At 34.2% G+C, this 15,314-nt stretch overlaps 2 protein-coding genes across 2 annotated transcripts; both read left to right on the top strand.

The window, feature by feature from the left end:
* Nucleotides 1–50: 50 nt before the first annotated feature.
* Nucleotides 51–10,345, top strand: LOC141683978 (F-box/LRR-repeat protein 15-like). The gene is made up of 18 exons (XM_074488793.1): nucleotides 51–209; nucleotides 561–885; nucleotides 2,522–2,762; nucleotides 2,885–3,017; nucleotides 3,395–3,494; nucleotides 3,578–3,775; nucleotides 3,855–4,125; nucleotides 4,234–4,332; nucleotides 4,422–4,510; nucleotides 4,609–4,708; nucleotides 4,797–4,967; nucleotides 5,499–5,651; nucleotides 6,594–6,754; nucleotides 6,881–7,079; nucleotides 8,404–8,837; nucleotides 8,917–8,980; nucleotides 9,841–9,927; nucleotides 10,061–10,345. The coding sequence occupies exons 2-18, from the start codon at nucleotides 596–598 to the stop codon at nucleotides 10,139–10,141; spliced, it is 2,871 nt and encodes a 956-aa protein (XP_074344894.1). The 5' UTR covers nucleotides 51–209; nucleotides 561–595; the 3' UTR covers nucleotides 10,142–10,345.
* Nucleotides 10,346–11,585: 1,240 nt separating this feature from the next.
* LOC141687390 (uncharacterized) lies at nucleotides 11,586–14,242 on the top strand. The gene is made up of 2 exons (XM_074492643.1): nucleotides 11,586–11,783; nucleotides 13,486–14,242. The coding sequence occupies exons 1-2, from the start codon at nucleotides 11,708–11,710 to the stop codon at nucleotides 14,091–14,093; spliced, it is 684 nt and encodes a 227-aa protein (XP_074348744.1). The 5' UTR covers nucleotides 11,586–11,707; the 3' UTR covers nucleotides 14,094–14,242.
* The last annotated feature ends 1,072 nt before the right edge of the window (nucleotides 14,243–15,314 follow it).

Below are 15,314 nucleotides of genomic sequence, written 5' to 3'. Positions count from 1 at the left end.
TTTCATTTTCTATCTATTTATTTTTTAAAAAATGGGCTTTTAGTTTTCCTAGTACAAGAAACAGCTGCCCCGAGTTTTATTACAACTGCAATATATACATACAATACACACATTTATATCGTCATTACCGCCGATCTTTTTCATAGATGAACACACAGAAATGATGTTTATCAACATTCAACCATCAGATCAGATCTAGTCTTCTTTCTGTATGTTTCTCTCTCTACAATTCTTGCTTTTCTTTCTCTCTCTCCATGTATTTTTCTTGTTTTTTTTGTATTTTCTTGTATGTATGAATCTTTGTTTGATTGATTTTTGCAATTCTGCTTAAAGGGTAAGCTCAAAATTGAATCTCTTGCATTCTTGTGTGTGATTTGGACTGACCCTTTTGGTTTTAGGGTTTTGCTTGTGGAAATTTGGTGATTTTTAGGGTTTCATTTCTTGAATTTGATGAATTTAGGGTGAAATGTGTGAGATCTTGATTGAAATATGTTGTTTTTGAGGTTGAATTTTGGTAATTTGTTGCGGTGATTGAGGATTTTCGTGTTGGTTTGTTGTAGGTTTAGAAGGTTGTAAGGAAGGTAGTAAAGTAATAATGGATGATGAATATGATGGTATGGAAATCGAAGATGAAGTGGAACATACGGAAGCGCTGGAAGCGTTGGACGGGGGATTTGATTTAGATAATTTTCTTGGTGGTCGTGATATGATGAGGTATGACAATATTGCTGAGTCTTCAAGTAGTGGTCATGGTGGAACAGGAGTTAACTTGAATTTGACACTGGGAGACGGGCCTTCTTCGTCATCGTCAGCACATGTACCTGAAAGAGACGTTCCTGATCATGATTCTCATAAGAAACGGCCTAAAGTTAATTCCCTTTCGCTGTGAGTCTCTCCTCTTCTCTCTGTTGTAACTGAATATGTTATGTAACTGCTATTGTTTACATCTAAAACTGAGGTAGTGTTTAAATGGATGGAATGAAATCGGGAAGAATGGAATGAGATTTTTACCCTTTTACGAGGATAATGTTTATTTTTTTATTTGTTCTTCCATTTATTCTTATCAGTTTAAAATAGAAATTCAACCCACCAGTTATGGAAGTTATGTTTTATTCCCCTTTTTCCTCATCCTGTTCATAATTTTTCATTCCATTCCTTCCCCATATGATTCTTTCCAAGTGAACACAACCTTAATTCTAGGTATTAAATGCTGTTTTTGGTAAAATGTATTTTCATATTTCATTTTATTACACTTGCATGCAATCTGAACAAGTATGACAAAGCATATTTTAGATGGTCAGTACCTAGAGTCATTTAGATAAGGTAGCTAGACATGTCTCCGTTGATAAGTGATTGTCGGTCCCATATAATCTAAATATCATTTTATGTAGCCAAAAGAAGTGAACAATGAACATATTATAAAAGAATGACAGGTGTAAAACCGACTATGACGTTATGATTGGAATCTTATTGCTGTCCTATTTACGTATCATGTTTCAACATATTTATTTGGGAAGTAAGAGAATATGTAGGTAGAAAGTTATTATATGAATATGTTCTTTAATATCTCGACATACTTTCTTCGAAAAGTAATAGCAGTTAATTGTTTTTTTGCTCGTTGACAAATGATGATATGGCAGTTTTTACGTAGTAACTTTTTGTATGAACTTTGAAAAGAGGGTGACGTTGATAGTTGGAAGATTAGGAAGCATGGATTCTTATCTCACCCGCCGCATTGTGCATGGGATTTCCTTGGGGTGCGAGGATTCCTATTAATAAATTAGTGAAGTAGTTACATAATTACCTAATCACTTGGCTTCTTTATAATGCATTTGAGTAAATTTTTTATAAAAAAATATCAAGGATTATGAACTTATTTATTTGATTATTTTGTTTAATATAAATTTAACTTTTGAATTTATAAATATATAAATTTGAGAGAAGAGTTCTATGGAGACCACTATTCATCAGAGACCTTGGAGACGATATATGTTTTGCAGTCAAAACATTACAAAGCTTAATGTTTTGTAAAGGATGTTCCATAAATATCACTATTTCATTGAAAATGTTGAAGATCATTTATGTTCAACAAGCAAAACATAGATGTTCTGCAAACTTAATATATGTTCTGCAAACTGAACATGTTTTGTAAAAAATACGTTTTGCAATGTTCTACTTGCATAACATATAGAACTTTCAAGATTTTTAATAATACATTGATTTTTGTAGACCATGATACCCAAAAGAATATGTTTTGCTATGTTTTTATGCAATATTTTACTTACAGAACATATGTGGTCTCCCGTCTCCTCCAATAAAAATATGGTCTCCATAGAACTTAACTCTTAACTCTTGAATATATATTAAGTATTTTAATGTTGGCGGAATCCCCCCCTCCACTTGAATATCCATATTTTTGTGGTTCTCCACTTTCTGTGTGTTGTCTAAAGTACGCAGTTGTAGGATTTGATAACAAAACCGATGTAATGTATTGATATTGTACTGTTTTATGTGGTTCTAGATTTCAAAGCTTTGGCAATGATTGGGATTGCAAGTTGGCATCTGCGTCTTCGGATAATGACAATTATGATTTTCTCGGAAGGGGTTATAATATCAATCAGGGTTCCTTCAAAAATGAATTTCATTATCTCTCGTCAGTTCTCAATGATGGAAAGTCTGAAATTGTAATTGATTCTAGTAATGGGAGGGACATTAGAGATGGAGAAATGCGGATGGATCTTACTGACGACTTATTGCACATGGTACAGATTTTAACTTTTTATGTTTTTTATTTATTTAGTTCATGATTGTTTTGTTCTTGTTGTCTCCCGTTCCCCTTATTCACCAATACGTTGTTTTCTTGTACTGTCTTTCATGGTGAAAGGTCTTCTCCTTTTTGGACCCTATCAATCTTTGTCGAGCAGCCAAAGTTTGCAGGCAATGGCGAACTGCCAGTGCTCATGAGGATTTCTGGAAAAAATTGAACTTTGAGAACCGGAACATATCTTTGGAGCAATGTGAGAAATGTTTATATTATTTATTAAATCTACGTACTCTCAATTATTATCTGTTCATTGTCTGATAGGATTTAGTTTCTACTGATGTTTTACTAGTATTCTGATTGAATGCATCCTTTCTATGAAGCTACAGTATTGCCCTTTATCTGTTGCAGGTTAAGTATATTGATTGACTAAAGTTTTCTATCAATTTGTTGGAGTCTTATTTTATTCTGTTATTTGATCATTGAGAGTAACTTGTTTCTGATGTGTTATACAAGTATGCTGCAAAAGTATGTTTAACAACAAAAAGCTGTGAATATTGTACCTCTTGCATCATGTTAATGCTAATGATTACTTTTATGAAGAATGTTGACTCCTAATATTTCTATTTCTAGTCGAGGATATGTGTCATCGTTATCCGAAAGCAACAGAACTAAATATTAATGGCGCACCGGCTAATCACTTGCTAGCAATGAATGCTATGTCTTCTCTAAGGTGGGTATTCTACTATAATGCAACACTACTGAATGTTAATCACGTCTAAAAGTCTAAATGCTAATGTGATTGATTCATTTCAGAAATCTGGAGGTTCTAATTGTGGGTAGAGGACAACTAGGAGAGACCTTTTTTCAAGATTTGACAGGTTGCCCTAAGTTGAGAAGTTTGATTGTTAATGATGCTACTCTTGGTAATGGTATTCAAGAGATACCTATCTATCATGATCAATTACGTCATCTTCAGATTGTGAAATGTAGGGTGCTTCGAATTTCTGTCAGGTGACAATTTAGTCAGAGATCAGGCATAATTTTTCTTGAAGTTGCCTTCAACTTTTCAGTAATAATTTTTTGTTTGCAGATGTTCTCAACTTCGAACTCTGTCTTTGAAGAGGAGTACTATGGCACATGCAGCACTGAACTGCCCTCTTTTGCATGATCTTGATATAGCCTCCTGCCACAAGCTTTCAGATGCTGCAATTCGTTCAGCAGCGACATCATGCCCTCTTTTGGAGTCCTTGGATATGTCGAATTGCTCATGTGTTAGTGATGAGACGTTACGTGAGATAGCTCTCACATGTGCCAATCTCCATGTTCTCAATGCTTCATACTGCCAAAACGTCTCACTGGAGGTCATTTACACATACTTGAACCTTTTCATCTATTATTTTCTGGAGCTTTTTTTATTCACTTAAAATAATTCTCTTATTGTTAACATGGTTTCTGGTTTATCTTGAAAGTCTGTAAGACTTCCAATGTTGACAGTTCTTAAGCTTCACAGTTGTGAGGGCATCACTTCCGCATCGATGACTGCAATAGCTTATAGCTCTATGTTGGAGGTTAGGGACTGCATTCTATTTTTGGAGTCGGCTTTATATATTGCATCTGTTTCAGCTCTTTTATAAAATTTAATTTGGATTTATAACAGGTTTTGGAGCTTGATAATTGTAGCTTATTGACTTCTGTTTCACTGGACCTTCCTCGCCTGCAGAACATACGACTTGTACACTGTCGAAAGTATTATATACCATACTATTTTTTGTTATATAAATTAGTTACTCTGTGTTGTTAGCATGTTGTTCAAAAATGTTTGTTGAATGATTTTTTTATGCCAGATTGATCGAGTTAAACTTGCGAAGTGTAGGGCTATCATCCATCAAAGTTTCTAATTGCCCTTCACTCCAGCGAATAAGAATTACATCCAATTCATTGCAAGTATGTTTTATGGATTCACTGGTTCCTATTATTCTTAATAATTTATCTTACCTAATGAATTGAAATAAGTGGTGTTGCTTTGTTACAGAAATTAGTCTTGCAAAAACAAGAAAGTTTAACTACATTAGCACTTCAATGCCAATCTTTGTGTGAGGTGGACCTTACAGACTGCGAATCATTGACAGATTCTATCTGTGAAGTATTCAGTGATGGTGGTGGATGCCCATTGCTGAGATCATTAACCCTTGATAATTGTGAGGTTTGTAATAGTAGAATTTACAAAGCTTTGATGATAATTCTGGTCTTTTTGAAAAAATATTAAGAGATTAGAAATCAGTAGGTAAGTTGCTTTTTTTATTGGCTTATAATCTTTTTTCATGTAAATATGATAGTTAGCGATGCTCTAATACCTATCATAATCAATGCTGCTCCTGACATATATTGCAAATTTTTACTGTATAAAAGATTAGAGGCAGTAGCTAGTAGCTACTGCTGTATGATCCATGACCTCCGCCTTTAAGTAGTTAAGTTTTTTGTAACTCAATTTTGATAAGTAAAAACCACCTATATGTATTCTCGGCATCTGGACTGGCTCATGTTTCTTTTTTATTTAGAAAAGCAATGCTCACAACTGACATGGTTTAACTCGGCCATATATTTAGGGATGGCTACAGTCTTTATTTAGCTAGTGCTTAAGGTTGATCATTCTCCTAATGTCGATATATATTGTAGTAAAATGGTTATCGGTTCTATATATTGCAACTGTGTCTCATTTGCTTATTTTTTACAGAGCCTGACAGTTGTGAGCTTCCGCAGCACAACCATAGTCAATCTGTCTCTAGCTGGTTGCCGTGCTATAAGCTCTCTTGAACTCAATTGCCCTTTTCTTGAGCACGTCTCACTGGATGGGTGTGATCATCTTGAAAGAGCATCGTTTTTCCCAGTATGAGTTTATTTTTATTATGCCTAATATATAGTACTCATTTGTTTATCTTTTTATTACAAGATTCTGAATATATGAAGTTATACTCTTTCAGCATTCTTACTTGTGTTATGTAGTAATTGTTTCTTGCATCTGCAAATAACTTCCACTTGAGATGATTACACAGCCTGTGGTAAACAGTTGGCAAAACATCTGTTAAGATCTAATTGCAAAAGAACAGATAAAGCGCACTTGCACCTCATTTAGTGCAACATTAAGGCATAATATATTCCCTATTTAAGCTGACTTGAAAAAATGCAATTGACACGGCGATTACACACATTTCTCTAAGCATACTCATCAAGGGTCTCCTTGCTTTTCTGTTATATAAGAAAACAACTTTTAAATGTAGTCTGGAATTTAAAGTCCAGCAACTTTGACATACATGATGAAGATTAGGAAACATACTGCAATAAGTGTTTTTTCGGTTTATTCCTTTAAGAAGTTTCCATCATGCCCTCTGTTACATGATCTCAAGCCCGTTTACTCAAGCCCTGAGGTAAATATAATGCAATTGTTTGCTTAATACTTTAGCTACATTCCTGATAGTGCTGCAATAGAAATGATATTTGCACTGATAAGTAACTTTCTGAACTTGTCTGATAATTCATGCAGCTCATTTTTTCCAAATGAAACATCTGAAAGATTTGGTTGAATTAACAGAGTGGAAAACTGTAGATACTAGATAGTATCTGAATAACAATAAATAAATACACTTGTTAGTGTTTTACGCTCATTTGACGACTTGACCGCCTTATTGCACACAAAGCATCTTTTTATATTGATTTGGTGCTTTATATTAATATACGTTGCAAGCATGTTCTATTAAGACAACATTACATGTTAGTGAAACAATTTGCAGTAAACTTAAAATTTGTAACCATATGTTTACAATTATTTCAGGTTGGTCTTCAGTCTCTAAATCTTGGAATATGTCCCAAACTGAATTCTCTCCATATAGAAGCAGAACGTATGGTGTTGCTTGAATTGAAAGGGTGTGGGGTATTATCCGAAGCTTCCATTAATTGCCCTCTATTAACATCTCTGGATGCTTCATTTTGCAGGTAAGTTGTCATGTTGGTTCTTTATGTATGGGCATTTCTTATTCACTTAGTTTCCCTTATATAGCAGACAACAAATTTGGTTTCTCCGTCATAAGAAAGCTGATAATTTCTATGTTTCTTGTGCAGTCAACTGACAGATGACTGCTTGTCTGCAACCACAACATCTTGTCCGCTGATTGAATCGTTGATCTTAATGTCCTGCGCTTCTATTGGGCCTGATGGACTCTCATCTTTGCGCTGGCTTCGACATTTGATCTCACTTGATCTGTCATACACTTTTTTGACGAATTTGCAGCCAGTTTTTCATTCCTGTTTGCAGTTGAAGGTATATTGTTTAGCGCTTTCATCTGACTTAATTGATGTCATTAAATTTTGACACTTCTTTTGTGCACATGCGAGGGCTAAGATACACACACATCCACACACATTAATCCATGAATCAACGAAATTTTACCACATGATTCTTCTTTTCCTATTTAAACGACCTTTTAGACATTTATATATTTCTGGTTGACTTGGCCAATTCTCGAATTTTAGATCCTTAATCTATAGTTTGATATTATAAAAGTGCTAAGAATTGTATCGAATAAAATTATAATATTATAGTTTAAATATTTATATATTTATTAAATACTTACAATTTTTAGGTCTAAACATGATCAATTTGAACGAGGATTTGTCAAAGGGGACATCTATAGGGTCCGGGGAAATCATGTAATGTTGTTTATATTCATTGGGTATTTTATGGAATCAAATTGCTAATAAATATTTCTTGGACTTCTAGAACGGCTTTGTGCGTTGTGTTGTGTCATGTGTGGATTTGTTGCATTGCATTTGCGACCATCGTCTCAAGGGAATTGAGTTATTTACATAGATGAAGACTTGTGTTACTGTGTATGATAATTATTCACCGCTCCAGTCCATTATTTTTACAGATTTGAGACATTTTAATCCCACTAATTTGCAAAGAATCCCCAATCCTACCTACTACACATTGCTCATAGTTGATTCTCACCTACTTCATCCTTCTTCTCCATTTCTAATCTTCTTCACATATTTTTATTCTTTTCCCTCCTATTTCGTCCCATCTAACACAACATAAGGGAAAATATTTTGAATCGTATGATAAAGAGTACTTTTGGTGATTATTAGAAATTCAGAATTGAGATGCTTGTGAACCATATGACTTTCAGTAAATTGTCCACATATTCACCTCTGATTGCAGAAATCTGATTGGTATAGTATCAGGAGGTTTGGTGATGCCTATGGACCCTGTATTTTAATTACCACAAGAAGTTAAATGATAAATCTGCAATTCAGAAAATTAAATTTGCAGTATAAGAATAGGATTTTATTGTTAATACAACGAATTCCTTTCATTTAACTGGGTTTATATCATTATGGCTTGGTTCATATGGGAACCCTTCATAGAGACATGGAAATGTCCCTTAAAAAGCTTAATTCATTGTTTTTTAAATCTAAACTGACTTGCCATAAACTGATCTAAACCTTCCTCTTCTTGCTTTTTTTGTAAGATGGTTTGAAATTCGAACTTCCCGGGTTCTCATTTGAAGTAGTATTCCACTAAATTTAACTCAATAATTTTTGAATCCCTTTTTTACAATATATTGTTCATTATTTGATTGTAGGTTCTAAAGTTGCAAGCATGCAAGTATTTAACTGACTCGTCACTGGAGCCTCTTTACAAGAATGATGCTCTTCCCTCGCTATGTGATTTGGACTTGTCATATGGAACACTGTGCCAGTCTGCCATCGAGGATCTTCTTGCTTGTTGTACACATTTAACTCATGTGAGCTTGAATGGTTGTGTAAACGTGCATGATCTCGATTGGGGATCTGATGCTTTTCAGCTACCTGAACCGACCATTGACCTGGAGTTGTCAGCTGAGCGGCCTAATCGTTTGCTGCAAAACCTGAACTGTGTTGGTTGTCTAAATATCAAAAAAGTTATTATTCCGCCAGTAGCAAGATGTGTACATCTGTCATCTTTGAACCTTTCGCTGTCTGCAAATTTGAAGGAAGTTGACCTTGCATGTTACAACTTATGTTTCCTCAATCTAAGGTATTGTTTGTTTCATTTGTTTTTTTAATTCTTTAATTTACTTTTTTATGTGTTGTTTACTTATATACATTTTTATCAGCAACTGCTGCTCTTTGGAAATTCTGAAGCTTGAATGCCCCAAATTGTCTAGCCTTTTCCTTCAGGTATGGATTATATTTCAACTTTTTTAGGGACAATCTACATCCCAAGGATATACGGAGCTGCACTTAGATTTTATTATTTTGGGGAAAAATGTAATTGCTTATAAATGTGGAAATACCATATTACAAAGTAGCAAATTATTTTGCATTGATGCATGGGATTTTGAAGACGCATAAATGTTTCCTTTTCGCTTGTACGTAGTCGTAGACCAATCTACTTCCTGATCACTGTATAATTTAATGTTTTGCTTCTTATTATATGTGAAATGATTAATTGTTTGAACTGAAGATGTTACCAATTCTAATTGTATGTCAAGATGTAAAACATTTGAAGAGTTTGACTATGTGGTGTGTTTGTTCTGCTACTATTTGACACCACAAACACTACTGAAATGCACTACCACCTCCACTTATATTTTTTTCCTATCCAGTCACAAGAACAAGAATTATACGTTGAGACAAACACTGCAATTGAGATTACATCCTCCAATATTTTATTGTTAAATTAGTATCATCGAATTGACCACCTTCATCTTCACTACTATTGCTTGCTTGGTAATTCAAACATTATAAAGGGTTACCGTTATAGAGAACGCTACTCTATGCTATGTTTTCTTCCTATTTATTGTTTATTATTTTTTCAGGGAAAAAATTGCCGAACTTTGTTTTATTTCGCTCTCTGTAGTATTGCTTTCCAATAGAATAAAACCATGTTAAGACATCATCACTACAAGCATTTTAATATTTTGCTCCATGGATGTCATTATAAGAAAAATGAAGTTTGTAGATGACCTGTGTCTTTTTGCTTTTGAGTGTACTTAATATGAACTAAATTATATTGGAATTTTGTGGCGTTTCTGCAGTCCTGCAACATCAATGAAGATGCTGTTGACGTTGCCATATCACAGTGTAACATGCTAGAGACACTTGATGTCCGCTTTTGTCCGAAGGTTAGGATGTTCTTCATGATCCCAGATTAAATATTACTAAATGCACACACTTTCTATCTATATATCGTTTTTTTTTCTAATTACCAAATGGCGTAAAGTATTTAACGTCTAGATGTTTTATGCTGATTGACAGATACATCCAGCGAGTATGGGTAGGTTGCGTGCAGCATGCCCCAACCTAAAACGTATCTTCAGTAGCTTGGCTTCTATGTAAACCATTGAAAAATTTCTTGTGTACTTGTTTGCTTAGATTACAGTTAGCTGGTGTTTCATCTACATTCCGTAGTGTTGTACATGTGTGTTATGTTAAAGTTGCTCTAACTTTGCGAGTGAGATGTTCAAATTATAAAATGTAACAGATGTATGTTAAACAATAGAACTTTTTTTTTGTAGGATAATTGTTTTGTTTGTTGCATTAGTCAAATATCCAAGTATGATGAATGGATTGCTGAGTAGATTATGTTTCTTGAATGAGTCAGCTTCACCCGGTTTTCGCCCCTTTTTGTGTAATATCCATCCAATATAAAGCGTATCCCCTCTTTCATATTATCAAGTGTACATTGTTTATGATTCCTGAGTTAGCTTGCCCCAATTTTTACCCTCTTCCTTGGACAGTATCTTCAACTTCTTCTCATTAAGAATATTTGTCCTTCCCATTTGTACTTGTAGCCTCCATCTTCTCCCAGCAGTCCTTGTATACAGTTTGCTAAAGCGATAATTATGTATGGCAATCCATTCCGGTTTGCTATAGCTATTTTTCTCAAGGGTTGATTGCCAGATAGATAGCTAGTTGGGGATTGAGGATATGTTTATATAAATTACAAGTAAAACCTAGGGGGTGGTTCGTTGGTGGTTATTGTGCCTGGTTAACGGGAATCCGAACCTTAAACCCAAGTGATAGTGTTTGCATTATCAATTTAGTGGCGAAGAATGAGAACCTCATTCCCTCTTGATGGGTAAATTAAATTCACCATGCCTCTCGGGTTTCCATTTCATTCACATTTCCATTAACTCTCATTCCCATACTTTTTATTCTCATTCTTGATTCTCATTTTCACGGTGCATTCAAACAAACGCCCATTATTTTCTACACAAGGAATAAAGTGGACAAGATTGTGCTATACCCATGCTTTTGGTCAAGAAATGTAGGCTTATTTTTAACTGCACCCAACATCTGTTGGAGCTTTTGGAGGTTCAATCGCTCGAAAATTTTAACGATAGCATATACATCACTATTATTAAGTAATGTTAAATGCTCCAATTTTTTTTCAAATGACAGGCTGGGACATGTTTTTTTGGTATCTTTAGCATTCCTTTTTACAAATATTTTGGTTATAGAAATCGATCGATTTTTCAAAAATTGCCGATACATCAATAAAATATTTGTCAGATTTGTTTAATCGCCAATAAATCATCCGATTTTTCAAAAATTGCCTGAAAAAATTATAATTCGGTATTTCAACCGACTAGTTTCGGTTTCCGAAATCTATAATCATTTACAATATACACAATTTTGAATTATGATTTAGATTCTTATACCTTAAATTTGAATTTGATCTTGAATATGCGTTGGACACTCTTGTAAAAATTGTGCTATTCATGATAACTATGATATAGGTTTGATTATTTAACTTACCAGAAGATAAACACAGTTTGGTAAGTAGCCCACATTTTGTCTGACACAAGATCGAACCACACATATATACTTTCCAACTTGCACATTTTCTTTTCTTGCATCTCCATTTTCTTACACACACATACTTGCATTTATACATGTACAATGTCTAGGATAAGGTGGTGTGTTCTTGTCTGCATCATTCTGTTCTACGTATCTGTGTCTGCTGATCATGTTCAATGTGAGTCTTCTTTTCTTATATCTTTCATTGATTTTACAGTTTTTACATTAACTTGTTGCAGATTTAGAATGCAGATCTTGAAACATACTATAAGATATCACTTATGTTTAGTTGCTTGTTGATCTGTTTTTGAGCTTCTGTATCCTAGATTATATGGTCATTCATTAAGTTTTGCTGATTTTATTGAATCTAATCTCATTGAAATTCGACGAAGAAAATATTGTAATTGAATGATCTGTAAGTTGTGAACTAGTAAATGTAAGGTAGTTCACGGAGTTATCGATGGAGTCATTGATAGCGTAGTGACAAGACTCGTTCGTCACTCCTGGTATCGGCTTGTGACTAAAGGTCATGAGTTCACACACTCGTTCTCTCCGCTTACTTGAAAATCTAATGCATCTAAACATACATTAAAATACCTTAATGGAATTATCGAAGAAAATGATTATCAACTTAAAGAAGCCAATAAGTAGAAAAAACAGTACATCAATCAACATTTTAAGCTACCAGATTAGTCTGTAGACTGTAGAAGTAAAAGCTCTAGGAAAGACCTAAGAAACAAGAACATAATCTCATTTATGTAATTTACGGGATGTCAATTAATAAGCTTTAAGTTCGAACAAATTAAATGCACATTAATGTCCTTCCTCGCATCTCTAATAGGCCAGATCCAGGGTATGCCTAGTTGCTCACATCCCCCTTTGAAACATCGTAACTCAGTACTAATTAATCTATATATCTAACTTGATCAGATGTTATGTCATTATTCAATTGATAGGAAAAACTTGTAAGATAGTGATGAATGGTGATGAGCTTCAAATCTTGCTATTTTTTCTCTTAAATATCTAAAATTTAGTGGTTATGAATAAATATCGAGCCTGTTCATGTGTTATGTTTTAGACTTTTAGCTAAAGCTCAATCGTTAAGAATATATGTATATAGTGTTAATCAAGATTCAAATCTTGCTAAAGTTTTTTTTACTGAATTCTTGATATAATTCAACTTTACTTTCTTTTTTCTCGTGTAATCGTTTCCTCCTTGGCCCCAACTAAACAAAATTTGTCGTTCCTCCCCTTTTAAACCAACTTCACCTAACTCAAGAACACCAACGAGCACAGTAATAAGATGCCCAAGAAGCATTTCAAAGAAACGACTAAATATATATATATATATATTTTTAACCAAAACGACTAAATATATAATTCTAACCAAACTAGTGGTGTCACTACATATTATGCCCTTTTCTTTTACTCCTAAATCTTTTGGTAATTGTTCTTTTGAGGTTTATAATCATTCTGAAGATCGCCAGGACTGAAATTAGGCAGTTGGATTTTCCTATTCTGTATGTTCGGGAAGAACCTGAAATTCAATTAGGATTTTAGTGCTAGCCGATTTCTGCTGCTACTGGAACCCTCTTATGACCATTAAGGTTCATTGTGATATTTAGATATTATGTTTAAGTCTTCTCTTACTATGTTAGAGAGTTGTGACATTGGTGGCATTTTAGTCTTGTACCTATGGTGAGTTGCAAGATCATGCCTCTATCTCTGCATCAAACATTTTCATCTACTAATTTAAGATATGTTGATGCCTCTACAACCTATGTGCTCTTTTGTCAATTTTGTAAAGGCCAAAACTGACTACTCGTTCACTCCTTATACAAATGCTCACATCTAATTTGAAGTTTTCCTCTATTATGAAGTCACAGCAAGAGTAACAGATAACCCCGCTGATGAGCTAGTCGCAGAGATTAACAGCAATAGAACTTCCCAGAAAGGATCATCAGCACTCTTCAACAATCCTGGCCTGGCATGCATAGCCCTGCAGTTCATAAAAGCATACGAAGGAGATTGTGGTGCTGTGGGAGGGAAAAACGCCAAGAAGCCTCCTGACTCTGAAATTCCTGAAGAGTTTGCGCCCAACTGTGGTGTTGAGGCCTCATCACTGGCCCCTTTCACCGGACGTTTACTCGGATGCCAATCAAAATATATCCAGCCTAAGCAAGCATTCTCAGACATCCTAGTGACAAATGACAAGGCCTTGGAAATAGTCCACAACAGTAACCACACTGAGGTGGGTGCAGGTGTTAGTGGGGCAGATGGTGGAGGTCCATATTTTTGGTGTGTCTTGTTCAGCAATGGCAAATCCAACAGCAGCTTCACTTTTGAAGGAGGTGTGGCTAAGTCAACTAGACCAGGATGTTATAGCGGTACCAAGGATGATTGCGGTGGAGGCAATAGCATGTTTCAACGTCCTCGTTTCTGGCCAATATTTATCGGAGCTTTAGTTGCTATGAGTTGTGCTTTTTAGGTGTGACCTTTCCTTGCAAAGTTGGATTCTCCCTGCTTAATTTTAGGGCTCCTTGGCAATGTTGTACTTGTAAAATTTCCTTATGTATTTTGTTATGTTCATTGGTTTGTTGGAATCATGTAGTCTACAGAAAAGTTGCAGCTATTCAACCAGATGTTGCAAACATTTCACTTAGCAAACAAAAGGTTGCATACATTTGAAGTAGAAAACATAGAACTTGAATTTGCTGGAAATTGGGAATCAATACTATAAAGTGCTCCTTGTTCAGATTCAGAAATTGTACCTAAAATATGTTTTTTTTTATTTATTTCCGCGGATAATAAACGTAAAAAAATATGTTACAACAATCGTGTACCAAGAATCCGGAGCTCTAAATGGATGCCAAAATACTAACAAAAAAGAACCAAAAGCACTGCCAAGTTGCAATGCCAGCTTCTTCATATATATATCAATGCCTTTTTAGTCTTTACAGAGACTTTGTTACTCAAGAACTTTTCTCACCTTTTTAATATAATAATTAGTTATTCTACTCCAACAAATCAAAGATGCCCATAAAAAATATGCTTTTTTATTACTCCGTTATGGCAAAAACATCATCAAGCTTTCCTCATCCTTTTCTGTAATTCATACCGTGTTTGAATTTGCTACCAGTGTGGGATTCAAGTAGCTAAAGGCTCAAATTTATTTACTACAATTTTTTACAGTGCTGTAATTTTTATTTGGTACATGCTCTGCATTCATCTTTTTAATAATATCTTTTATAATAGTTATTGGAAGAGTATCGAATCAAGAACCGAAAATTTAAGGAATAAGCGAATTTAGAAATTTGATAGTATGCCATATGTATACATCTAAATCAAACTTGTTAATACAATATTAAAATTTTATCCATCATAAAATAGACCCCACTCATGCAAAAAAGCAAGAGTTCGGTTTTGGTCTATCACTCTTGATGTGCTCCATGCTCTTCATGCATCTTATGTGCTTAATTAGTACCCATAAACAATGGGACATTCACATTCCAACTACTCATACTATATTTAAAACCATTTATTAATCCCCTCCCAATATTTCAATATAATTTTTAAAAAATTTCAATTAATTCTGAAAAATATTTGATCAATTTAATCCTTAAAATCCAATTTAATGTAATTAGTAATTTTTGATTTATTATAGATAAAATCAATATATTTAATATTATTAAATATTAAAAAAATTATC

The sequence above is a fragment of the Apium graveolens genome, chromosome 9 (genome assembly GCF_009905375.1).
Source record: "Apium graveolens cultivar Ventura chromosome 9, ASM990537v1, whole genome shotgun sequence".
Taxonomy (NCBI): domain Eukaryota; kingdom Viridiplantae; phylum Streptophyta; class Magnoliopsida; order Apiales; family Apiaceae; genus Apium; species Apium graveolens.
The sequence above is the reverse complement of the archived record's forward strand: the minus strand, read 5'-3'. Positions and strand labels throughout refer to the sequence as shown.

Coding starts and splice junctions, on each gene's coding strand:
- LOC141683978 (XM_074488793.1), top strand. CDS start 596: ATGGATGATGAATATGATGGTATGGAAATCGAAGATGAAGTGGAACAT. Junction 4,126..4,233: donor GCCAAAACGTCTCACTGGAG/GTCATTTACACA, acceptor TTATCTTGAAAG/TCTGTAAGACTTCCAATGTT. Junction 4,709..4,796: donor TTACATCCAATTCATTGCAA/GTATGTTTTATG, acceptor GCTTTGTTACAG/AAATTAGTCTTGCAAAAACA.
- LOC141687390 (XM_074492643.1), top strand. CDS start 11,708: ATGTCTAGGATAAGGTGGTGTGTTCTTGTCTGCATCATTCTGTTCTAC. Junction 11,784..13,485: donor GTCTGCTGATCATGTTCAAT/GTGAGTCTTCTT, acceptor TCTATTATGAAG/TCACAGCAAGAGTAACAGAT.